This window comes from Panthera leo, chromosome B1 (genome assembly GCF_018350215.1).
Source record: "Panthera leo isolate Ple1 chromosome B1, P.leo_Ple1_pat1.1, whole genome shotgun sequence".
NCBI classification, from domain to species: domain Eukaryota; kingdom Metazoa; phylum Chordata; class Mammalia; order Carnivora; family Felidae; genus Panthera; species Panthera leo.
In genome coordinates, this window is record NC_056682.1 from 184,053,202 (window position 1) to 184,079,169 (window position 25,968).

General features: G+C 46.5%; 1 protein-coding gene across 7 annotated transcripts in view; it reads left to right on the forward strand.

The window, feature by feature from the left end:
* The window catches only part of SEL1L3 (SEL1L family member 3), a 103,670-nt gene that overhangs the window by 21,956 nt on the left and 55,746 nt on the right, over nt 1-25,968 (forward strand). For 3 of the 7 annotated variants that reach the window (XR_006201995.1, XM_042936762.1, XM_042936758.1), the window contains exons 3-9: nt 2,857-3,001; nt 4,650-4,771; nt 5,122-5,339; nt 8,027-8,085; nt 15,921-16,053; nt 17,887-18,019; nt 19,540-19,680. Coding sequence is in view for 6 of the 7 variants with exons in the window: in XM_042936762.1 (XP_042792696.1) it covers nt 2,857-3,001; nt 4,650-4,771; nt 5,122-5,339; nt 8,027-8,085; nt 15,921-16,053; nt 17,887-18,019; nt 19,540-19,680 (951 nt within the window). In the remaining variant the exon portion in view is untranslated. The remainder of the gene's footprint in view (nt 1-2,856; nt 3,002-4,649; nt 4,772-5,121; nt 5,340-8,026; nt 8,086-15,920; nt 16,054-17,886; nt 18,020-19,539; nt 19,681-25,968) is intronic. The other 4 variants (XM_042936760.1, XM_042936761.1, XM_042936759.1 and 1 more) reach the window with 4 other exon arrangements.

Consider the following 25,968-nt stretch of genomic DNA (forward strand, 5'->3'; position numbering starts at 1 on the left):
AGCAAAACAGTCAAGGTGGCGGGTTCCAAACCTGAACCGTGTCCCTCGTATTTTATGTTTATGTCGTAGTGATGCCTTTTTCCTGCCTAACTTCTTCATTCAAGATTAGCCAAAGAAAGGGATTTGGGGGAAGGGTCTGAAAGAAGAGAGACTGTGATCTGATTTGGGCAGCACGGGGCACATTATAAAATTGTGAAAAGTGTTGAGCAAAAGAGAGGCAGGTTTAAATCCAGACTCGGCCGCACTGTGTTCATTTGTCCATTCATTTCTTCATTCGTTCACTCCCTCAGTATTTGTGGAGGCTTAGGGGTTGGGTGCCGTTCTGGACTCCAGGGAAGGGGTAACGATTGCAGTAATGTCCCTGCTCTCTTAGGATTTATATTCTAGAGGCACCTGGGCAAGCCACTTATCCTCTTTGGACCTACGTTTTGGACTTAAGTTTTTGTACCTGTGAAGTTTTTAATGGGGAATGACACTGGTACTCTTACTCCCCATTCTAGTGCCCATGACAGCCATCACCAATCAAGCATAGCACTCCAAGCAGCCACAACCAGTTAATAGAAAACAAGCCTACATGTTATCCCGGGCTAGCCGAATTCTTAAATCCTTTCCTGCTCCAGAATTTCATTCTTACTCCTTCTAAGTAAATGGGAAGACAGGATTATACTGAAGAAAAAATTGCAGTAGAACCCCAAAATAGAACCATTGAAGCTGCAGGTCTTACAGGGAAACCACCATCGCTTTGGTTTTTATTGGGTACGAAAGGTATGTGTTTTTGTAAAATTGTCTTAGATCTTTCGGTCTTAGATTTTTCCATCCACATCTTTTGCTGCAAGTTCTCCTGCTCAACCTGCTTTGCTTTGATCCCTGGATAAAGGAGAGGCTCATCAGCATTGACTTTTAACTCCTTTCCCTTTGGAAACCTCTTTATGAAGCCTCCTTTTACTGGAGGCAGGCTGGGCAGAATCAAATCCTGCTCCTTTTGATAAATGTTTCTACTGCACACTAGGTAACTGAACAGCAATCACTAGCAGAAGGCCTCCTAGGGGGCTAACGTGGCCATCTGGCCTTTTATGTTCCACTCCACACGGTGGAAGCCAAACCAAGGTTGGGCTGACAGCAACGTCTTGGTGATTTTCCCCTCAGATTCCAAAGACACCTTTGCAGTATTCCCATTTGTGTGCCCTGCTTCCCATCCCTGTGATCGATCAGCAAATCCAGTGTTTCCAAGTGAGCTCAAATCGTGAAGAAAAAAAAAAAATGGCATTGTTTCTGTTGGGATTGGTAGCCTTTGAGCTTTCAAATGCCTCTCTGCCTCTCGCGAAACAGGGAGATGGGCACTGGGGACAGCTTGGCTCTATTTTATTTAATTCTATTAGATATACTCACAGGGGTTGGAGACTATGAACACTTTGCTCCTGTGATTTCTAAGTTTTAATGACCCAGAGGTACCTCTGTCTATAATAAAACATTCTCTCCAATGAGGAATGAGAGCTGGGGTCTCCAGTATCCTAGGCTGAGGCTCCCGTAATCCATAATCCGTGCCATATAGGCATTTGGTAATTGGCACAGAACTTAACTCTTCCCTTTTCAATGGAAGAAACCCAGGTTTCTAGCATTGAATCATGGACCTTTAAACCACAGAGTGTTTTAAGAAAGAGGAAAGGGGGGCGCCTGGGTGGCTCAGTCGGTTGAGCGTCCTACTTCGGCTCAGGTCATGATCTCGCGGTCCGTGAGTTCGAGCCCCGCGTCAGGCTCTGGGCTGATGGCTCAGAGCCTGGAGCCTGCTTCGGATTCTTTGTCTCCCTCTCTCTCTGCCCCTCCCCCGTTCATGCTCTGTCTCTCTCTGTCCCAAAAATAAATAAATATTAAAAAAAAAAAAAAAAAAAAAGAAAGAGGAAAGGGATCTTTATTCCTCGGTTTAAGTCCGTGATTTTTTTTTCCTTTGAAGGGGAATGGGTATGGGCAATTTAGAAAAAAAAAAAAAAATCATTCTGGCCTTGTTTAGAACAGTAGGTATTAAATATAGATGAGATAACTCAGTTCTCCTTTTAAGACTTGGTAAGGGCATCCCTATCTTCTCTAGAGCCACAGAATTCTCCCACATTTGCAAAATGAAGTGGAAAGCTCTCTGGTTTTAAGGGGTTTGGTTAGTCATTTTTGCAGAGGGTAATGTGTGGAGTATATTGGAAAGTCTGCACAGAAGCAAAAAGCTTGTGTGCTCTTAAGGGCATGGATTCTGAAAGACTGTTGTGAAATTAAATGAGATTATTCCTGGGATGCTATGATTCCATATTCTGTGTTATATACACGGTAGCTAACCATTTTGGTAGCTGTGCCTCCATTTCCTCGTCTGTAGAATGGGGATAATAATGAGGCTTCAATGAATCTCTCTGTAGCTAGCTGGCCAGATGAGCTGTAGATACATTTACAGCAGCGTGGACCATAGTGAGTGCTACTCATGTGATAATCGTTACTGTTGCGTGAACTCCGAATGCTTTCCTTATTGGAAGGGGCAGCGTGTGAAATGGTTAAGAACCTAGAACCCAAGCTCCGGGTCTGCCACTTATTTGTTAGCCGTGACCTTAGGCGAGTCATTTTCCCACTATGCCTCAGGCTTTTCATCTGTAGATTGGGACTAATAATGCAATCTCCTTTGTAGGGTTGCTCTGAGAATGAATTGAGATCGCTCTCTGTAAAGTGCTCAGAGGGTGCCCGGCGTACATTCAGGGTTCCATAAACCATCGCTCATATTTCCAGACGATTTCTTTTAACTCTCTGATTGGAGCGAGGCAGAGGGTTCCAGGAAGAATGTGCTTTGGGAAGCAGTGCTTTCTGGAGATAATTGAAAGGCAGCCGTCTTGCTGTTTGCAGATGTGGTCACCCTGCTGGGCTTTCTCTATGCCTCCAGTGGAGAAAACACAGGCATTGTGAAGAAGTTCCCGAGGTTTCACAACCGAGAGCTGGAGGCCACCCGACGCCAGCGGATAGATTACCCAGTGTAAGAATGGGCAGAGGACGGTGGGGGGCGCTGGGCTGGTGGGGCAGGACCGTTTTAACCTGAGGACCAGGGCAGGCTAGTGGACTCCCTTAGGAGGACATACCTGTCTAATACGTTTTGGAAAAATGTTGAGATCCACACAGCTTAGACGGAACTCGTGGCCCAAAGTGGTCTTGAGTTATTCTTGCGATTAGCAGTCCTCAGTTTGCCTTAGACTCTCTGTGTCGGTCCCAGGAATGACATGAGCAGGGGCGCAAGGTGTGGGGGCCTGAAGCCTTGCAAGCTTTCGGGGGCAGCCAGCCACAGCCGGCACACGTTGCCGCCTTTGCTTTGCCTTTTCTGTCTTGGAAGACTGGATGAGCTGCTTGAAATCTCACAACTTCTGATCTCCTCCATTGATTTCAGCAAAACCCAGATATAGTTTTTTCCTTCTGCTGAATTGAAGATGCTGAAAATGGTTCCTGGTTCACCTCAGACCGGATGGATTTAGCAGAGTGATTTAATTCTTCCCATGCTGCTGGCTGTAGAAAGATCTTGAGTCACTTTACTGAGCGTATGTTCTTGCTAAGCTTCCTTGTAATAACTTATCTTCATGAGCTTGCTCAGCTGGGTGGGTCAGGAGGGAGCTGTGTGGCACCATCTGTTTGCATATCTTACCACTGATTCCGAGGCCAGATTATAAAGCCCAGAAAATTCTAAAGGACTTGTTTGGATATATCCCCCAAAGAACCCGGAGCCACTGCCACTTTAACCCCCAACTGTGACTTGCTCACCGGGGTGATGGCAAGAACTCTGTACGTTGGTTTTGACCTTGATTGCCGTTTCATCTGCAAAATGCAGTTGTTCCCAGCTCCTCGTCTTTGAACTTCCGGTCACTAGCACGATGCGTGGCATTAAGCAAGCACTCGGCAAATATTTGCTGAGTGATGGATGGATCACACATCTTGGCTAAATGTGTCCTAGTTAAGTTGACTACTCTTATTTTATTCCCACTCGGCAAATCACAGATGTACAATACTTTTTTCAACTAAAATAGCCCCGGTCCAGAAATGGAACAATTAGATTAGTCGTTCCATATGGGTCAGCCAGAACTGTGATCCTGCGCAACCTAATGTGTGCGTTAAAATAGTGTCTGTGTGTCCCCATTAACATAGAGTGATGCCATTTGCAGATTATGACATTTTTCTACCTTAAGGCTTTTATCTTGGAAGGAAACAAAATTGCTCAAAAAGCCCTAGTTGTGTTTTTTTTTTCCTTTTAATCACTGGAATTAGAATAGCTTCTTATCAAATCACCTCTTATTAAAATCCAGATTTTTGTTTTACGTCTGGCTTTCTAAACCCTAATCAAGAACTCAGATGGGAGGCGTGTGAGATTCTCAAAGGGGCACAGAAACAGAGTTTTGGGCACAAGGTATGCTATCTGCCAGTTTTGCACAATGACTCTTAACTCCTGTCTTTTGCAGTTACTATAACTACCTCCTTTGTCTCAAAAATCAAGCTTTGCAAGCTGATCTCCCATGATGAACATGAAGGCAAATTCATCCCTTCATTGGAAAGAAAGCAATTTACTTGGTCATTGTTAACTATAATTACCTGTTCTTGGATGATATCAATCTGCAGAATTTTTTATTTCTCCTCACTTGTAGGTTTACTGTTTCATTGTGGCTTTATTTACTCCATTATTGCAAGGCCAGTCTCTGTGGGATTCTGTACTTTGTTGATTCTAATGAGATGTACGGCACGCCGTCTGTATTTCTTACCGAAGAGGGTAAGTATGAGACAGAACCTTTAAAACGATGTTGCAGTTTTCTCGTGCTCTATTGGCAGATACGTCTGCAATTAAGGAAGATGTTGTCAACGTGGCAGTTCAGCGAAAGTGATGATTTTCAAACGTGGGCTTCACATGAAACTTTATTTCTGGCAGCCTGAAACAAAGGCCTTCTTTACAAAGGAGTTCACTTGCGTGTTCTTTTGTTTGCTTTGTTTTTGTTTCAAGGAAGGAGGAACACGTTCTAGCTGGGTAGCTGCTTAAGGCAGTTGATGAAAAGGTGCACCCACTTGACGCACTTCGAAGTAATATTTTTGTGTGGTTTTCACGAGCTTTGATTTTCCTTGTAGGCCACTTGCATATTCAGATGCACCTTGTCAAAGGAGAAGACCTTGCGGTAAAAACGAAATTCACCATGCCCTTGAAGGAGTGGTTTCGACTGGATCTCTCTTTTAACGGAGGCCAGGTAGCGGCATGCACGCCCCATGAATCACCAGCATCATCACTGATAACATTAAGCGTTGCTGTAAAGTCGGGGAGCCAGGATATCCGCCACAGCGAATTTGTGGTACATGATAAAGTCTTTACAGCTGCACACTTTTTCAATCAAACTTTTATAGATGGAAGTTTAAATCATAAGAATCCCGTCCCATTTAATTAACTTTTCAAGTGCTTCTTTCGACCATATTGTGAATGAGTAAATAATATAGCCAGCGATATGGCCACAATTATCTGAGCAATTCAGTTTTTTACCCCCCCGAGGGAGATAGGCTTAGTGGAGATAAATGTTAAAACAGCATCGGCCATGTTTCTACAGTGTTATCAGATCTACGACTTTTTTTTTTTTTTACAGGAAACTTATTGGTTAGTTCAGCCAAGAGATGGTTTCCCTGTTTTTGACAGTTACACAGTTGCTTATGTTTGGCATTAAACAGACAAATAACAAAATAAACGATGATTCTGGTGGGACAGAGGGTCTTTATCTATCTTGTACTATAAAACGGTGCACATAACTGCCTCAAACTCTCATAGCCCAGACTTTATGGATTCTGGCAAATCTGTTGTTATAATTGAAGACTAGTCCGTTTCTCAATATATGTGATGCCATTATCTTTTTTTTTTTTCTCATCAGCTTTTCTTATTGATTTGTGATTTTCCAGTACAAAAGTGGAAGAGACGTTTTGTCTTATGTATTAGATAATACACAGACTTCCCTTGGTGTTTAGGTTTATAACATTTCCTTTCCCTGAAGAGAAAAGAAATCAGGTCAGTCCTTGTTGCCTTGCTAAGAAGAATCTGTGAAAGGTTAGCTAGGATTGTTGTGTGTGTGTGTGTGTGTGTGTGTGTGTGTGTGTGTGTGCGCGCGCGCACGCGCGTGTATTTGTTTCCTTAACAATGTTAGGTGACAGGGCTGTGGTCCGTGGTCCCGTTTATATGCTTCCCATTTATATGAGGATTATGATGGCATTATAGTTTGGTTGCTGCTTTCTCTTAAGGAGAAGGTCAGCTCAGTACTTTGTGTCCCTTAAATGGGTACCAAATCATCAGAACAAATCACGGAGCTTATTTTGCACCTTATGTATGCAAGGCACTTTGCTCAAGGAGCTAATTGACTATTTATGGAAGAAGCACTGAGCAGGTGAGGGGATGTCATAAGGAAAGCGTAACTGCCAAATGATTCATATTGATTCACGCTGGGATGCTCAGGGAAGGTTTCGTAGAGAAGGTTCCTACGGATTGGGCGAAACTAAGAGCAGAGAGAAGGGAAGATTTTAGCACATCACTGGGGGTTAGTGGATAAAGCAGTTTGGAGTAGAAGTTTGCAGACTATAGAAAACTACTAGAAGGGGGAATGTCTTTAGCGCTAGGATGTGGACAATCGTGAGTATCAAGGAATTGGGGTTTCTGTTTGCAAGGCGGCAGGATGTCATGGAAGGTTTTTGAGCAGAAGGAGAGAAAACCAAAGGAGTCCTTTAATTAAAGAGACAAATTTAATTTAGCAGGGCACGTAATGGGGTAAGGATTAGGAAGACCACATGGGATGGAAGGAAAAATAAAGTAGGTTTTTGTTTTTGGTAGATTTTTTTGCCATCTGTCCTACCTTCTTTCCATCCTATCTGGTCTCCCTGATATCTGTAGGTCCCCAAACGATATTCCTGTTTTACCACACAGAATCCACCTCTGTGGCGGGACTTACCATACTCATTGCTTTGGCCAAATGGACAAGTGACTTAAAGCCAATGGCTGGTTTAGAGAAACCACTGGTTTGAATCCTTTTCTTCTCTGACCTGACATGTTGCATATGGCTGAAGTGGGTTGGTCTTTCAGTGTTAGTTTGTCTTTCGTAGACACTGTTGTAGCCACACCTTTGAGACTCTGATCAGGCCAGCACATGTTTCGTCCACACTCGCTCTGTGCCAGCACTGGGGGAGTAGAAGGAGCCCCTTAGCTCCAGGGGTTTATGTCGTCGTAGTAGTCCACGGCTCAAGAAGAATATGGGACAGCCAGCGACAGTCTCCACAAAAACATGGTCCCTGTTGAAATGCCAGTGACAATTCTCAGTGCTTGGGAAGAGAGTGGGGAATAGCAGTGCATGAAAAATGCTCAGCACCAACTTGTTTCTCCCCCCTAAGGATCTCATGGAATCAGAGTAAAAATTTTTTTATTCAATTTTGTTAATATTTATTTATTTATTAGAGAGATCGAGAGAGAGAGAGAGAGAAACAGAGTGCGAGCGAGGGAGGGGCAGAGAGAGAGGGAGACACAGAACCCAAAGTAGGCTCCAGGCTCCTCAGAGCTGTCAGCACAGAGCCCGATGCAGGACTCGAACCCACAGACCCCAAGATCATGACCTGAGCTGAAGTCGGACACTTAATCGACGAAGCCACCCAGGCGCCCCCCAGAGTAAAATTTCATAAACTCCTTGTATCTTACCCATTTCCTGGTCTTTCTTTGCAACAAACTTATGGGCACAGATACACCCAATGAAGCTTTGGCTTGTAGCTTGGAAGTATCTGAAACCTACTGGGGGAAACCCCACGATGGATATTGTGACCGTGTGAAGTCACTTGGAGAAATTAAATTTCTTAAATCTTACAATATTCACGGGGCTAGTAAAGTGTTAATTTTACTTCTGCAGAAGTGGATCAGGCGAGAGAAAATGCAGCCCACCTTATGAGTAATTCGTACCCAGGACTGTATCTATGACGTGAGGTGTTGGGGCATAACTGATCTTGTGTGTTTCTCCCAACACAGATAGTGGTAGCCACCAGCCTTGGACAGGATTTGAAAAGCTACCATAATCAGACCATTAGGTAAGTGCAATATTTTTCTCTTTATTCAAAGTGTCGGTTAAGGACTCAAAAATCTTCATACGTTAGCCTTCAACCCCCATGTTTTTCCCACATCTCCGTATTCAGCTTTTGTGGCTGGTCTGCCCTTTAGCCAGCCTTTGTATTTTTTTTTCTGTCCGCAAGCTCGCCCCATTTCCCCCACAACATTTTTTTTTTCCAAGCAAGAGAAACTGTTCCTCTCTCCAGATCTCCTGGTAAATTCTTCCTTTCGTGGCACTTGATAATTCATTTTCTTTGAAAATTGTCTTCTATGAAGGCTTCTGAAAAATAAATCAAGGTATTAACGTTGCTTATTGAGAATGGTTGGTAACTTTGGCCTAGTATAAAACATAAAAGCAGACAGCCCTCATATTTATGTTTATGATCTGAATTTGAAATGCACACAACGATTGGTATTGCTGTAACTTTTCATCTTCCTGTAACCATTCCCCGCAAGAGTTACAGAAACTGAGAAGGGGGTCATTTGCTTCGCATTTCATAATTTTTTAATTTGCTTCAGCATCCTTGTCTAATAGCGGGTTTTTCTGGTGGCAGAACCATGGGGTAGCCTCCTTTAGGGACTCAGGGTGCCTCAGCCTCGCTAGACAACATATATACAATCAAATGCTTAAGAATAAGTGTAGAGAATAACAACAAAAATTACCAGCTTTATATGTATGATTTATGTATGCGTGTATATTACACATGTACCAGCTTTATCTGTATCATTAAAAAAATAATGTATCAGGCACTTTGGCCGGGGAAGGAGGACTCGTTCCTCCTCGCTATTGTTGTTCTACAGCAGGCAGGCAGCTCTCTCCGAACGGGCTCGTTCGCTCAGACTCGTCACACAGTCCGGATGTTCCTGGAAACCAATTGTTAAAGAAAGGAATATAAGGAGAGCTGGGGACAAGGGAACTGAGGGGGGGGCATACAATACGCCCTACTTCCCGCCCCCCCTCCCCATTCCTGTTTACACTGAAGTCAAACCGATTGCTTTCTGGCTCTGGGCACTTAGAACAATTCTTATTTTCACGGCCGGATTAAAGGATTACCGTTATAAGGAGGGGCTAAGGAGGTGTTACTCCTCAGCTTGCAAGGAGAAGGTCAGGGGCGACTTGATAGTTTTATTGAGACAGAGAGGCTGATGCCTAAGAACAGAGGGGAGGTCTGGAAAGGGTACCAAGTGGATTCAGAGCAGTCAGAAGGAGTTCAGCAGACGTGCGTTTTGTTGCACAACAGGCGGCCGTGGGACCTCCTCTGAAGAGTTGGGGAATAGGCGAGGCCTGGGAGTTTGTTCGCTGCAGAGAAACAAATGATGTGTGGCTCTTCCGGGAGCTCCTTCTAGTGCCCTGCTCTGCCAAGTGAGCCCCAGAAAAGGAGGGCTTGCATTTGGGGATGTGAAGTGTGAAATAGTACCTTCTCCTTTCTCTCCCGACACCCGCCCACAACCCCAGGACCTTTTGGACAAAAGATTGATTTTATAGGCTCTTCTTCATTCGCTGTGTAAGGGCTTCCTTTCACTTTGCATCTCAGGGATCTGGATGCCGGCACGACTGAATGGTAGACGGAGGGATCGCAGGGTGATCCAGAGCTGGGACCGGGATGTGGAGAGAGAGACATAGGCCTTCCACATAAAATTTAAGGAGGTGCCAAAAACCTCAGTAGTTGTATTAGTTTACTAGGGTTCCTGGAATAAAGCCACACAAACCGAGTGGATTAAACCACTGGAAATTATTGTTTTGCAGTTCTAGAGGCTAGAGGTCCAAGATCACGTGTCAGCTGGGCCGTGCTGCCTCTGAAGGGTCTGGGCAGAGCTGTTCCAGGCTCTGAGGCTTCCAGGCCTCTCTTCAGCTCTGACGGCTCCTGGGGCTGTGGCAGCAAAACCCCAGTCTTTACAGGGTATTTTCCCTGTGACGGTGTGTGTGTGTGTGTGTGTGTGTGTGTGTGTGTGTGTGTCTTTGTCCATATGTCCCCTTTGGACAAGGCCACCAGTCGTATTGGACTAAGGGCCCATTCTGCCAGTGTGGCTTCATCTCAACTAATTACATCTGCAATGACCCTATTTCCAGATAAGGTCACCCTCCGAGAGACTGGGGGTTCAGACTTCAACCTGTGAATTCGGGTGGGGACAATGACACAACTTAACTCATAACAGTAATCATGATAAATACCACTTAACGTAATATGGTGAGAAAGAGAAATTAATGGAAAGAATGCGCAATGAACGAAAAATAAAAGTTTTGAGTAAATACAGAATCCGTGTGATCACATAAGCATCCAGAGAGGAAGACTGATTTTCAGGTACATACCAATTCAACATGCCCCTTAAAGCATTGCAGTGATTCCTTACCTGGTGGTACAGGCCGTCCCCAGACCCAGGAATGCCCCCTGTCACCTCCTCAGCTGCCCTGCCTGTATTCCCGGGACCTCACCCATCAATAAGAGAACTAAAGAGGGGCGCCTGGGTGGCTTGGTCGGTTAAGCGTCCGACTTCGGGTCAGGTCATGATCTCACCGTCCGTGAGTTCGAGCCCCGCGTCGGGCTCTGTGCTGACAGCTCAGAGCCTGGAGCCTGCTTCCGATTCTGTGTCTCCCTCTCTCTCTGCCCCTCCCCTGTTCATGCTCTGTCTCTCTCTGTCTCAAAAATAAATAAACGTTAAAAAAAAAAAATTAAAAAAAAAAAAAAAAAGAGAACTAAAGATTTAATGTCATGCCTACCCGGGATTCCTGTGGTTAGATATTTGGAATCTCATCCATCAGAGAGATCTCTGGGCCAAGCCAGTGAACTAAACGTCAGATATTTTATTCCTTTCTTGTCATGGAAACATAATGATAGCTGCTATCCCATAAAGGTGGTGTAGAACGATTAGTAATTAAGTGCTCGGAAGCACAGTGCCATACATGAACGAATGGCTGTCAGTAACACTGGGTGACAGGTAACAACTTCAGGCCTGTACTGTGTTTATCCTTCCTTCTTTCATTCATCCAGCATATTCTCATTCGTCCCAATGCGTCCACCATGTACCTGACACAGTGCCGGCCTCTGGGGATGAAATGATGAACGAAAAGAATACAGTCAGTCCCTGCCTTCAAGGAGGCAAAAAAAAAAAAAAAAAAAACTAGTGGGGGAGACAGATCCTAACTAAATTCACAAATAAATTTAAAATTGCAATTCATGGTGAATTCTGGGGAAGTGATGACTATAGGGTGACCTGAGGGGAGACAGGAGGTCAGGATTTATGGCAGGTCCCCGGGGAAGTGACATTTGAGAGCACAGCTAATTTGAGGCTCTGAGTTCCCCTATGAAAAAACCTTCGAGCTGGAACTGTTTTCTAATTCTGAGTGAGGTTTATTTAACGACATCGGAGATTCATCTGGGCTGCTGGCGTTCTATAGTAATACACCAAGGCACTCTCCTATGTCCAGATAAAAGTAAAGATAGTTTGCCAGTGTGTCTGAGGTTTCCAAAAGGGGTGGTCTGGGCTTTGGAACTGTCTAGCTCAACTTTTACGTCAGTGAAATTGATGGCCTTCAAACAATGCACGCACAGTACAAGGAAGCTCTTGGCAATCTTTGGGCAGCCACTGAGAATTTTGGAGGAGAAAAATGTGGAGGCACCAATGTGGATGGAGACTAAACTGGAGAGATCTCTTATTTAGTTGTTCTTTGGGGGTTCCCAGACCCAAAACCGGGATTGAGGAGGTCTTTGCCCCCTACCACCACCAAGCAATTCTCAGACACCAGCAAAGTGTCTGAGAATTCAACTCTGTTACGACACTATCTGGAGATCGCATCAGATGCCACAGGGTAAGGGTCAGTCCTACAAGACTGTCCCTACCCCTACTTAAGATGCCAGTTCCAAGCTCCAGGTTGCAGATTGGAGGTTCCAATGACCTCCTCTGTAGGTTCTTTTAATTTGCTACAGCAAATCAAACTCAGAACTCAGGGAAGCACTTACGTAAATTTACTATTAAAGGATCTGATATAGGATACTAATCAATGGCCAGGTGAACAGATACATAAGGCGAAGTCTGGGGAAAGAGCACAGAACTTCCACACCCTCTCCAGGTATGTCACTTTCCCCAGCCTCCATGTGGTTACCAACCTTGAAGCTCTAACTCAGTCTTTTATGGAAGCATCATTACATAGTCAGGATTGACTAAGTCCTTAGCCGTTGGCTGGTTTGACCCGCAGCCCTTCTCCCCTCCCTGGAGGTTGGGGGATGAAACCAAAAATTTCAGTCCTTTAACCACATGGTTGGTCAATCTGGCAACCAGTCTCTCTACCTTTGGATGGAGTCCAAAAGGGACCTTCGTTGATGTAACAAAAGAAACCCTTATCACTTTCAACACGTAGGAGATCCCAAGGGTTTGGGGCCATCATGAGCCAGGAACTATGGACAAAGACCAAATATATATTTCTTCTAAATCACGATGTCACAGTTGTATTGTGATAATGATCTTAAAAGCGCAAAAAATTACAATCCAGTACCATAGGGACCAAGTAGTTTATTGATTGGTTGAAAAATGTGAGTTAAAGCGAAGATCCATTTGAAAAGACACTTAACTATAGGGGCACCTGGGTGACTCAGTCGATTGAGCATCTGACTGCTGATTTTGGCTTGGATCATGATCCCAGGGTCGTGGGATCAAGCCCTGCATCAGGCTCCACGCTCAGCGTGAGCTTAAGATTTTCACTCTTTCCCCTTCTACCCCTCCCCTGCTTGTGCTCTCTCCCTCTCTAACAAATAATTTTAAAAAGATACTTACCATAAACGTTTTATTTTAATTAAAAAAATAGAAGTGTGTATCCATCCACCAGTCTTTCCAGATAGGGCCTTTCCTTTGTTACAAATCTACCGATTGGAGTTTTTTGTGCGTGCGGTCTTTCTTACATAGGTGGCACTCAATTTCTCTTTCTTAACAAATGAAAAAAAAACCAAACAAGCAAAGACCCCTGTGAAACTATCAGAGCCAAAATACATCTAGACGTCTCCCATTTTTTTTCTAATCCTTTACAGTTGTCCTAATTCCACACTTTTTAAGCAACCATGACCATTCTTTTCTGAGTCTACCCAAAATACTCAGCTTAATTGTTATAAAGGAGCAACTCTTTCTTCCTGCTCATATTTTATTGGAGAACATCATAGTTAATCAAATTGTATAATTACAATGACCATCCAATCGGCACGGCCAAGTTTGGGAACAAACACTGCTTACTCTTACTCAACCCATAGTCCTACCAAGTTGGTAGCAAAAGTCCACCAGTGAATGAGGTTAATAATAATAATAATAATAATAATAATGGTCGTTAACAGTGATGGCGCTTACTCTGTGCCAGGCACTGTTCTAAATGCTCTCTTTAAATTTTAGCTTATCTAATCCTCACAACGACCCAGTAGGTGGGTACTATTACCACCCCGATTTAAGCCATGAGAAGACTAAGGCTCCCGAAAGTAGGTTGCAGCCAGTGAGCACCCAACACGTTGCAGGGATGGTGCTTAGGTGAGCCGGTGAGTTGGTTGAGCCGAGTGCCAGAAGGAGCTTCTATTACAGAAGCATTGCTCTGTATCCCTCCAGTGCCAGGCACTGCGTCGTGAGCGTGGCTGGAATGTTAAGTCATTCTACGGTCTTGAGAAACGAAATCAATCCACGGCTCTCAGAGATAATAACTTTGCAGTCCCACTGGAAAAGAAAGGGAAGGACCATCATCGTCTCACAGCCCTTCAAGCCTGAGCTCTTCTGAAGAGAAAAATACCGGAGACGAAGCCCTTCTTTTCCAGTTTAGCTGCCTTCCGTAAAGCTAATGTCTAAGCGCTCACTTTGTGCTGCCGTCACTTGATGGGGTCAGAGAGTCTCATTCCTTCCCGCTTTTGCCTTCCTTTCTGGCCAGGTGCACCTGTTAGGGGTCAGGTTCCTGGCTGACCGTCAGTACATCCCCTCTCTGGGGTAACCCCAGGTTGCTTGGCTCCTGTGATCCCACCGCTGGTGTCTTGCTCCATCCCTGTTGGCGTCACCCTGGCCCATTGCTCTCGCGGCCCGCCGGGCTTCTGGAGGCTTGCCTGGCATTTTGTTTTCTTTCCATCTGCTTCCGTCTGCCCTCTGCCTTCCCTGGCTCTTTCCGCTTTGCCTGGCTTCTCGCTTGATGCCTGTCTCGACCCCCTTCCCCCAACCTGCTGTCCACATATGCTCTGGTGGCACCTTGTCCACCTGTTCCTATTTTAGTTTTTAGTTCTTAAATAGGTAGTAAAGGCACATGTTTTAAAAAGCAAAACTAGGGGCGCCTGTTGGTTAAGCGTCTGACTTCGGCTCAGGTCATGATCTCACGGCTAGTGGGTTCGAGCCTGGCATTGGGCTCTCTGCTGTCAGCGTGGAGCCTGCTTTGGGTCCTCTGCCCCCCTCTCTCCACTCCTCCCCCACTCACTCACACCCTCCCTCTCAAAATTGAACATTAAAAAAATAAAAATAAGTAAATAAATAAAACTGAAAACTATATGAAAAGATAGACAGTTAGAAGTCTTACTTCTAGCTCTGCCCTCAACTAATCCATCCTTACTCTCCACACCATGGGGAAATACTCTTATTAGTTTCTTGCAGTATATACTTCCAGAGTTTTTAAATGAAAATACAAAAAAAAAAAAAAAGAGAGAGAGAGAGACATGAAAAAAGCCATTCTCCTCTTTCTTGGATAAAAAGTGTACTCTTTGTTTTAAATTTTCGTTTTACCTTTTTTTTTTAAAGGTTATTTATTTATTTTGAGAGAGACAGAGACAGCATAAGGGGGGGGGGTGCGCAGAGAGAGGAGACAGAGAATCCCAAGCAGGTTTCACACTGTCAGTGCAGAGCCTGATGCAGGGCTCGAACCCATGAAACCGTGAGATCATGACCTGAGCAGAAATGAAGAATCAGATGCTTCACCGACTGAGCCACCCAGGCGGCCTTGTTTTTAACTTCCTGGTTTAGGGATCTCTCCAGGTCAGTTCACAGAGCCCTCTGTCCCTTTTTTAAGCTATATATGAAAGAAAGGCTCACATTTAGGGTCCATTGGTTGGGTGTGGGCTGGTCTTCATTGACAGACATCTGGGATTTCCAGTCTTTGGTGAATATAAACAGCACTGCAAGGAACAACTTTGTGCATTTGATTCATGCTGGCCCATTGTTCCCTCTATTTCCCTTCTTGCTCTGTTAAGTCTTTTAGGACAAGGTGGATTTTCAGCACGTCACCTGTGCTGACCTCTGGTGTGCGGCCATGCCCTTTGACCTTGCTGTGGCCTCTTCCTCCTCACTCCAAATTTTACCTCGGTTCTTACCTACCAGGATATGTTGTTAATTTTCATTCACAGCCACCTTCTATCCATTTAACAAGTTGTTTGTTTTGTTTTGTTTTTTTCATTGTAGAGCAAAATATTTCCAATTAAGACTAACGATTCCAAAGAATTCCAATCCCAGACAATTTTACCAATATCAAAAACTGGCAGGTACGGAGTATTTATGGGGGCCAGGCACTCTGCTAGACGTACGCCTTTACATTTCACTTAATCCTCCTAAAAATGTAGTTATTGAGGAACTAATTTCTTCATGAGAAAACTCCGTCTCAGAGAAGGTAAGGGACAGGTCTAAGGTCACACAGCTGGTAAATAGCAGAGTTAGGATCCGAGCCCAAGTGTGCCTGACCCCACCATGGTCTTATCTACTAGAACGCAGGTAGGAAGTGAGGCAATTTGGGGGTTTAAGTCAGGAGGGTTAATGAAAGAGTCTCTTTTTTTAAATTTCTGGTCCCAACCGAGATTTCTCTTAATTCTTTGTTTTTCCCTAGCTTCAGGGAGGATTTCTATTATAATGACACTGCTGGGTACTTCATTATTGGAGGGAGCAGGTATGTGACTGGCATTGAAGGGTTTTTTGGACCCCTGAAGTACTATCGTCTCCACACTCTGCACCCTGCACAGGTGAGCCCGGGGCATCGAGAAGTTTCTGGGTGTTCGTGCATGATGGGAGTGTGGCTCAGGGACGTGGAGCCCAGTGTAAATAAAAGATTTACCCAAGCCGGACCTCGCATCGGCTCTGTCATCACACACAATTAATATGGAGGCTTTTCCCCCAGCAAACTCGATAATAGATTTCTGTTAAGGTTTGGTTCATTTAGTACTCATAAAATGGAAACCATTTACTTCCTCTGTTTTAATAACTACTAGCTTAATTATAGAGTAGATTTTTATCAGGCTGTTGCCTATCCAGTGATTAAGCTAATGAAAGGAGAGAATCTTAGTTATTTGGTAAAGCTTCTTTTATGTGCTATTATTTAAAGTATCAGAGGAGACACTCTAGCAAATTAAAATCTTGGTTCTGTTCGCTGGTCTCTTCAGAAACGCAGGCCCTGGGCCCCCACTGGGGTGGCTGGCTGTGGTTGTAGAGATTGTGGAGGGCTGAATCTACTGCACGCTGACCCTCACATCCAGAACCTACCCGCAGATGGGATGGTCCAGCTCTCCAGGCCCGCTCCCGCGGGGGTTGGTGCAGGGAGACGGGGATTTCCCACCTTCACGGAGGGGGGTGTTTTCTGCCTTGGTAAGGAGATCACCAGATACCTGAACAAGGTCATTCCTGTGACCCTGCGGGGTGGTTCTGGGAAAAGCAGGAGTTCCTAGGCAAAGTATAGGAAGAAAAACGCGACGCCCTACTATACCCATGGGTGCATCTCACAGCCCCTGTGGACAGACCTCTACGAAGAGGAAAACAAAGAAAGAAATCAATTGATCCATTTTGCAACAAATACTTCTAGAACACCCGCTATGTGCCGGGGCCCTGTGCTGGTGCTGAGGCGTCCGAGATGATTAAAATGGTAGCTCTCAAACTTTTTTTTTTTTTTTCAAGGTGGTTCACACAAGAAATCTACTTAATATCATGAACATACATAAGCACACACACACACACACACACACACACACACACACATATACACATATATATATACAAAACCAAATACAAAACCAAAACAAAGATTTTACTAAGAATACATATCTTTCCAATGTTAAATGCACTCGGATATTTTGTGTCCTGCTTCATATAAAAATAAATCACTGCTGATTACAACCTGCTGAAAATAATCGCATGCCCCTCCAAAGGGTCACAACCTGCATTTTGGAAACCAATAAATTGAGATAAGGTCTCTGTTTTTGAGAAGCTCCCTGTCTGGGCCTCAAACACCTAAGTCAAGAATGCGGTATGTGCTTTAACTCACTTACAAGCACAGTGTTTTGGGGGGCGCTGAGGTGGGAACATCCACCTCCTCACATGCTTGAGGGTGGACTGTTAGGGAAGCCGCCCTGAAGCGTTGACCTTGGATCTGGCTCTTGGGGAGGTGAGTAGGAGCTTGCCAAGCAGAAGAAAGTGGGGGGAGGGTTCCCAGGCAGCAACACAGCACAGGGATACTTGGTGTCCTTTGGGGACTAGAAGGAGCCATGAACCTAATTGTCTAAGGACAGCGTGCGGCGAGGGGAAAGCAGAGGATGGAGGCCTGGCGTCTGGGAAATCCTGACATTTAAGAAGCTCTGCGGAGGACAAGATGCCACAGAAAGCAGCTAGAGGGGACCGGCCAGAGCTGGCGTGTCCTGGAATTATACCCTCCCTTTGCTAATGCAGAGCGGATGACCTGTGTGCAAAAAGCAAGCCGACTGGTCGTACCAGTGCGAGAAGGCAATCCACCCGAACACAGCCTCGTAGGTATCGACGGGTGTTTGATGACAGCTTGTTGTTCATTCAATTCTCTTGCCTTCTTGTAGATTTTAAACCCCCTCCTTGAGAAGCAGCTTGCTGACCGGATCAAGTTATATTACGAAAGGTGTGCTGAGGTTCAAGAAATAGTGTCTGTGTACATGTCCACGGTACAGCAAGGGGGCGGGAGACCAGAAGCATGTAAGTACTGAGCTGCAGGAGAGCAGTTTTGAGCTCTGTGTATTTGTGTCAACACGTGTGGCCTCTTTCTAACACGGTTAACGTAGAACATATGTGAGTTGAGCAGTGGGGGCACATATGACCTCGAGCCCTCCACGGATGGGCGCACGAGACAAGTGTGTGTTCCACGTGGATTCCAAGGAGACCGACAGTGACCAGGAACCCAAATCTGCCTCTCAGCTTCCACCATGTGCGACTTAGTTGAGGAATACAAATGAAAGCCTTTTGAGTCTCACATCGCGTCCCTGCCATCCATAATGGGATCTTAGGCCGGTCTAAGAAAATAAAAGTGAATTGGAAAATAAATTAATCATTAGAAATGTTTCCCCATCGGTGCACTTTTGTCTTGGACCATTAATATCTGAATATTAGCTTTCAGAAATGTTGAATAGCGACTTTGTTGTTTGGGGCTCGGTTTTATTTTTTTCATCCCTGAAACTGATCCACTCTCGAAGACCCCGGTCATAGCCAACAGAAGGAATGCTTTTCAGATAGACTGCTTTCGTGCCTGCTCATATTCGCATGGACATCCTTCACTCATGCAGGGTGTTCATTGATTACAAAACTTGTCTCCCAAATGCTCCAGCTTGGGTCTAGCGCTTATCAGTGTCTCTGTGCTTAGACCCTCTTGCCCAATACGGTGGTGCTAGAGTTAGTCACATATGTTCCTTCAGGAAGAGAAATTCCCACGGGGCCTTTGCCATCAGCAAAAGCGAATTGAGTATCACAGTCCTGCCCACGCATCTCAGCCATCTCCAGGGCCGCACTTGCCATTGTAGGCTGTGGATGGATGGGTGCCTCTGGAACATACCTCAGTCGGATAGGGTTCTCATACGGCGGCCTCAGGGAGGGAGCAGAGACGGTGATAGGTAAGTGTGGAAAGTCGGCCCTTCTGCAATTTAATTTAAGAAGAGGCAATACTGGTCCCCAGCTGCTGCTTGTACAGCTGACTCATCCAGAAAATATGATGCTGTCAGAAGAGGGGGAAGATATATAGGAATAGTAATATCCCAAACAGGAAAGAAACTGATTTTGATAACTGATGTAATTTCGGGAGAGATGCTCTGAACTGGAAGGCCATCCTTGCCTGCTGATCTGTTCGGTGGCCTTGGAAGATTTTCCTAACATCCACTGCCTTGCCTCCCTGGGGGACCTTGTGCTTTGCTCCTCAACTCACGCTGCCAACAAAATGGCCTAGATATTGGCCTCCTGGGGAACAGTCCGAGGCCAGCTGCTCATTCTGGAGAATTATTCAACAGCCATCAGCAACTTTGGCACATTGCCCTCGGACGTGGCTTTGAATGTGTGACCTCGAGGCAAAGGCATCGGAGCCAATTTCAAATCCCTAATGCACCCAAACCAACATCCAGTAACATAAAGTCTGACCTCTTATTCCTAGTTCCTCTTAGGGAGGAGGGGTTGAGAAGGATGAGACCTTTCTTCTCCTAAGGGGAGTGCTATCTTGTGCTTCCCTTGCCCAGGCGACCTCCGGAACTCCTATCTGGACCTGAAGCTCAGGTACGGGAGGCCCTCCACGTGCAGAGCCTTCCCCTGGGAGCAGGAGCTGAAAGACCGCCACCCCAGCTTGTTCCAGACCTTGGTGGAGATGGGTTTGTTGACAGGTGATTGTGTAGGTGCCTTGCCTTTGGACACTGGCTGGGAAGGCTCCCTCTTGGCCACTGTTTCACTCACCCTCTTTGGCGGTTTATGCCTCAAAGTTATTCTTAACCCTAGTGTTCTAGGTTAACATCAGATTTAAATTCTGCCCTTGTGTGTCCACAACCCTCAGGGGGTCTGTGCACATTTCAAAAGCCAAATACAAAAGCAAATTTGGGAATCACTCCAGCAATTCTTTTAAAGCCAAGGCCACAGATGACAGCCTGCAGCCAGAGCCGGCCACCAAAAGTGATTGGTTTGGCACGCACGTTATTGTCCATTTTTTTAAAAAAATTAGTTGCTAGTGTCTAAAAAATGCAATTTTTTTTTTAGCTTTTCTTGAAAAATCCAATGATCTGGCAATGCTGGGGCCTCCATTCCTACATCACAGCAATTCTGGAAGTGAGAGTTGGCACAGGTGTGCTCTGTCCACCCACGGTACCCCCCACCCCCTCCTATTCCAGCACCTTCTGCCTACTTCTTTCATGGATCTTACCTGCCTGGGTCCTTAGGGCACTTGAACTTGAGATCCCTGATTTGAAATGCACACTTTAAGCAGCATCTCTGGAATCTATACTTCCCAAACGTGGCCGGCTTCTCCTGAGGCCCGTCACAATTTGTGTGTGCTTAGTAATTAGTGCACTCTGGGGCCACAGGGGATCTCGAAACCATGTCTGTTAGGAAGGGGAGGGAAGCCAGAGGTGTTCAGCCGGGGGAAACTGGTTAGAGGCAACCCGTGGTTTTCCTGGGCATCCAACCAGGACCTTGAGTCAAAGTAGTGCAGAATCTAACTTCTAGTTCACGTCAGGGCCTCCTAAGAATGTCAGTGTTGAGTGGAGTAGATTCCCTACTATACATAGTGCAAAAGGAATCTATTCTGGCTGGAAAGAATTCAAACCATACAAGATGTTTCCTCTTACGTTCATTCGATACTTGCTGAGCGTCTGACTAGTTACTTGGCTAGGCTTTAAAGATAAGTAAAATAACCCAAGGTCTCTGCCCTTAAGGGACAGACTTGACAAAGAAAAACGGTGATGCATTTTCAGTAAAAATGGTGGGTGGAAGTGATAGAGTCATAAAAAAAAAAAAAGGGAGTTGTCAGGAAGGCTTCCTGGAAGAGGTGGCATTGGGCTTGATGCTTGAAGGGTCAGTAGGTGTTTGCTAGGTAAGCAAGGTAGGGGTTGGGGGGGTGGGAGGCAGAATAGAGGCAGAGAATGGGAACAGTACAGCATTTTAAATGATGTACAAGGGGGTTGGGAGGCAGGAGAAGGCCTGGAGAGTGATGATTCTGACTGCGGTCCGGACACCGTCCTCAGAGTTTGGACTTCGCCTTGTAAGTGACTGGGGCCTGTTGAAGGGTTTTAAGCCGCGGGTAGAGGTGCGATCAGAATTGGGTTTTGAGGTTACTCTGGCAGCAGTGGGAGGTTGGGGGGGAGGTGAACAGAGAGGTGTGGCGTGGAAGGCAGGGAGTCCGTGGCCGTGGTCCAGGAAGAAAGGATGCAGGGGTCAGAGCGGTGGGGACAGAGCTAAAGGCTGTAAAGGGGTTGACTGCTTGGGCGCCGGCAAGGGGGACAAGGAGCGGGGAGGCCGTGTGCAGTCGTGTGACAGCCTCTGCAGCCAGGTGGCCTGAATCCAGCTTTAACTTAGCACTCACTAGCTGTGTGATCTTGGGCGAGTTCCTTCGCTTCTCTGAGCCCTGGTTTCCTCATCTGCAAAATGGGGATAACAGCACCCCTCTCCTAGTGTCGGGTTGAATGAACCGAGGCACATGACACAGAACAGAACGGGCACATGGGAAGCTCTGGGTAAACAGTGTTTCTCGACCTTGCCACTACTGACATTGGGGCCTGGATGATTCTTTGCTGGGGGCGGGAGGAGAGGCCTCTCCTGCGAATTATAAGATGTGCAGCTACGTTTCTGGCCTCAACTCATTGGACACTAGTAGTACTCCCTCCCCTCCCCTGACCCCCGTCTCGAGTGGCGACAACTAGAAACGTCCCCGTGGTTTGCGGGACGTCCCCAAGGAGGCCAGATTCCTCACAGGGCGAATCACCGTGCTCCACGGCAGTGGAATCACCACCCAAGACAGGCCAACGGGAGAGAGGCCTGCATGTTGAACCGTTGAGGCTCAATGGGCCGAGGCCTCATCCGCATCAGATTCGGTTTTATGAGATTTCTGATCCCATTTAAATACCGTTTCGCTGACTGGGAACAGGGGTGAATCATTTTCACCAAACATTCTTTTTAAGGTAAATACTCTCAGTAAGGATGTTTTCGTGTTATTTTTATAGCTCAGAAGTTTTGTTTATGAGAATTTAGGATTGTTATTTTCTCTGTGGAGGCCTGGGGATGGAATCTAAGTAAAAGCCCAAATCATGGGGCTCCCGGGTGGCTCAGTCGGTGAAGGGTCCGACTCGCGGTATCTGCTCGGGTCACGGCCTCGCGGTTCGTGGGTTTGAGCCCCATGTCCGGCTCTGCACTGACAGTGTGGAGCCTGCTCGGGATTCTCCCTACCTCTCCCTCTGCCCCTCCCTCGTGCTCTCTCTGTCTCTCTCTCTCTCAAAATAAATAAATAGACTTCAAAACTCATCACGAGCCCTTGAACCTCAGGACGCCCTGGGCTAGGTGTAGGGACCGTGACATTGCCATGTGTTCTGCTTACCCCTGGTAGGCCTCCGGGGGCCCCACCCTGGTGGCATAGGGAACCCCAAGGCCGGATTTGCCACCTTAGAGCCCACTGCTGGTGCCGAACCAGCCAGTGGAGTCCTTCTGGTGCCACGTCTGCTTAGAAGAGCTCCAAGGAGCGTCTTCTGAGGGGCCGTGCGTGCCCCACGCATAGCCTCTGTCTCCCTCGGGCACACAGCCACCTGCGTTCCTTCCCTTCCTGCCATTTCCTTGCACCGGCAGGCAAGGAGGGAGGGCGGCAAGGGCAGGCCGATCTCCGGAATGAACCTCAAGCCCCCTTTCCGCCTTCAGCCCCTGGTTTTCTAGGTTACACCGTCCTGTCCATAAGGACTGGGAGCCTTCTGCAGAGGGAGGGCACACACTCCCCATTAAAATGCCTGGCACAGTGCCCTCGCTCGGGGCCATCACAGTGTCCTCCTGCTGGCCCCCGAGAGAGACTGCATTTGTGCGTGGCGCCCGGGTTCTAACAGGGCTGAGCGGAAGGCAGAAAATTTGATTTTGTAAATTGAGGTTAAACAAACAAGTTTACGTTCTTAACATACCTTTGCTCTGCTGTCCTATAAAAGGCATGGTTGTTGACCAGCGTGGCTGGTCCTTTCCTGGTTCCTCCCGTGCCCGTCCTTCCAGATTCGTCTTGGGGTTAAGTGTCCAGCTGACTTGGGAGTGCTTCGAACAACTCCAGTTAATAGGAACCATGTCTCCATTATGTTTTCTGCCCTGTTGCCCTGAGCTGTCCCGTCCCGTGGACTAGTCGACTTCATTAGAACCTCCTCATCATACTACATTTTTCATATCTGAGATAAAGTCCAAGAATGGCAGTCAAACATCAGATGTTTTTGGTGTTTGGAATTCTGGCTTTGGGAACTAAATGGGTGGTAAGAGAGAGAAGGAATTCAACTGTGTGAGAAACTTCTAGGTTGCCCATGGCACCACCTTCGTTCACTCGTTCGTTCAATCCATAGATGTTGGCTGAGTGCCCCCTGTGAGCCAGGACAGAACAAAAACGGGGCTGTGTTTTGAACGAGAGTCATGTAGGTAAATTTAAAGGAAGACGTCGGCTCCCATTGTTCCTACAAAGGGAATTAATTTGTGGAGTTCTGTTTCTCCTGGCATGTTGAAAAAAAAAAAAAAATAATAAGACAACGGAAAACAGTGGCCCGTGATTTCTGGTTCTTTCGACAGGCTCATTTTTTTTTTTAAACGTTTATTTATTTTTGAGACAGAGAGAGACAGAGCATGAACGGGGGAGGGGCAGAGAGAGAGAGGGAGACACAGAACCGGAAACAGGCTCCAGGCTCTGAGCCATCGGCCCAGAACCCGACGCGGGGCTCGAACTCACGGAACGTGAGATCGTGACCTGAGCTGAAGTCGGACGCTTAACCGACTGAGCCACCCAGGCGCCCCAGGCTCATTTTTTTTTCTTTGCGGTGTCTCCTCACATCCACGCGGACTCCACTTCCAGGCCGCTACGCATGCACGTTTCAGAGTTAAGAGTGTATTTTCCCCGCACTGTGTGATTTCAGGCGCCTCATCTGCTCTCTCTCCAAGCCAACAACACACTTAACGAGGAGTGAGAACATTGCAGGGGGTGGGCAGTTGGGGGCTTTGGCCTCATCCACAGCCAGGAGGGAGCCTATGACAGTGTTCGCTGCATCTGGCCCGGTGAGATCAGGAGTGTCACCACCTTTCGGTTGTTCCCGAGTCCGAGTGGTATTTTCTTACAAAAGACAATCACCAAGTAGTTGTACCCTCACTCTTTAAGGACTGTAATTAAAACTTTTTTTTTTAATTTTAAATATTTATTTTTGAGAGAGAGAGAGAGAGAGAGAGAGAGAGAGAACGAGCGGGGCAGGGGCAGAAAGAGAGGGAGACACAGAATCCGAAGCGGGCTCCAGGCTCCAAGCTGTCAGCACAGAGCCCAATGCGGGGCTCGAACCCACGAACCGTGAGATCGTGGCCTGAGCCGAAGTGGGACGCTTAATCGACTGAGCCACCCAGGTGTCCCAAAACATTTTTTATGGTAATATACATGTAAAATAAAATTCTCCATCGTAGCCATCTTTACGTACGCTCTTCAGTTGTGTTGAGTACAGCCACATTGTGGCACAGGTCTCTAGAAGTTTCTCAGCTTGTAAAACTGAAACCGCACCCATTCAACCACTCTCCGTTTTCCCTCCCCGCCGCTCCTGATAACCACTATTCTGTTTCTACGAACTTGCCTATCCTAGATACCTCAGCTAAGCGGAATCATACGGTATTGGTCTTTTTGTAACTGGCTTATTTGACTTAGCACACCGTCCTCAAGATCTATCCATGTGGTGGCTTGTGTCAGAGTCTCCTTCCTGTTTGAGACTGAATAACACCCCATCGTAGGTACAGACCGTATTTTGTTTGTCCATTCATCTGTCGGTGGACCCTTGGGACTGCTTCCACCTGCTGGCCGTTGTGAATGACACTGCTATGACCGTGGGCGTGCCAACGCCTCTTCCGGACTCAGCTTTCAGTTCTTTTGGATGTCGGTTCAGAGGCGGGGTTACTGGATCATATGGTGATTCTACGTTTCATCTTTTGAAGAACCTTCATACTGTTTTTCAGTGCAGCTACACCATTTGACGTTCCCGCCAACGGTGCGCAAGGGTTCCAATTTCTCCATATCCCTGCCAACCCATGTTTATTTTCCATTTTTTTTTGATACGTGGCCATCCTCATGGGTGTGCGATGCTATTTATGTTTGTAATTTATCTACTGGGGAACATTTGGTTGAAGACCAGTTGAGAACAATGCTCTCGTAACGTGACATGATGCTATGAAAGAGCTTCCTGGACAGAGAGGCACCATACGGGTATGAGGGATAGGGTCGCCTGAAGAGAGCGTGTCTCACTCGGCCTCGGGTTACAGTTATTCGATCGTGTTTGTGTCTCTGTCACTCGTGCAGCTGCAAGCTTGTTGAGGGTAGCTCAAGAAGTAGATGTACCCCGCTTAGGGGCGCCTGGGGGCCTCAGCCAGTTAAGCGTCCGACTTCGGCTCAGGTCATGATCTCACAGTTCGTGGGTTCGAGCCCCACATCGGGCTCCGTGCTGACACCTCAGAGCCCGGGGCCTGCTTTGGATTCTGTGTCTCCCTCTCTCTTCCCCTCCCCTGCTTGCTCTCTGTCTCTGTCTCTCTGTCTCTCTCTCTGTCTGCCTCTCAAAAATAAATAAATAAACGTTTAAAAAAAAAAGAACCCCACTAACACCTCCAGTTCTCCACAGAGCCTGCAGTGGTACTGGCCACATATTATCGATTTCTTCTTCTGTATGGCCCTACACAGCACCTTTCTGTACCTTTCCCCTCCAGGAGCATACTTCATCTACCCATGCTCCTCAGCTGGCCTGTAAAGCGTCTTCAAGTCCCAACTCAAACTGCCCCCTCGCATCTGTGCCCCCAGGCAGGTGGCTTTTTTTCCCATGCTCCCCTTGCCACTTTGTGGGCAAGGCCTCTTCAGCGGACCTGCCCTGTTGCGCTATTATTGTTGTTGATTTGCCTGTTGGATTCAGCGGAACTTGTGAGCCTTCAAAGACAGGAGCGGG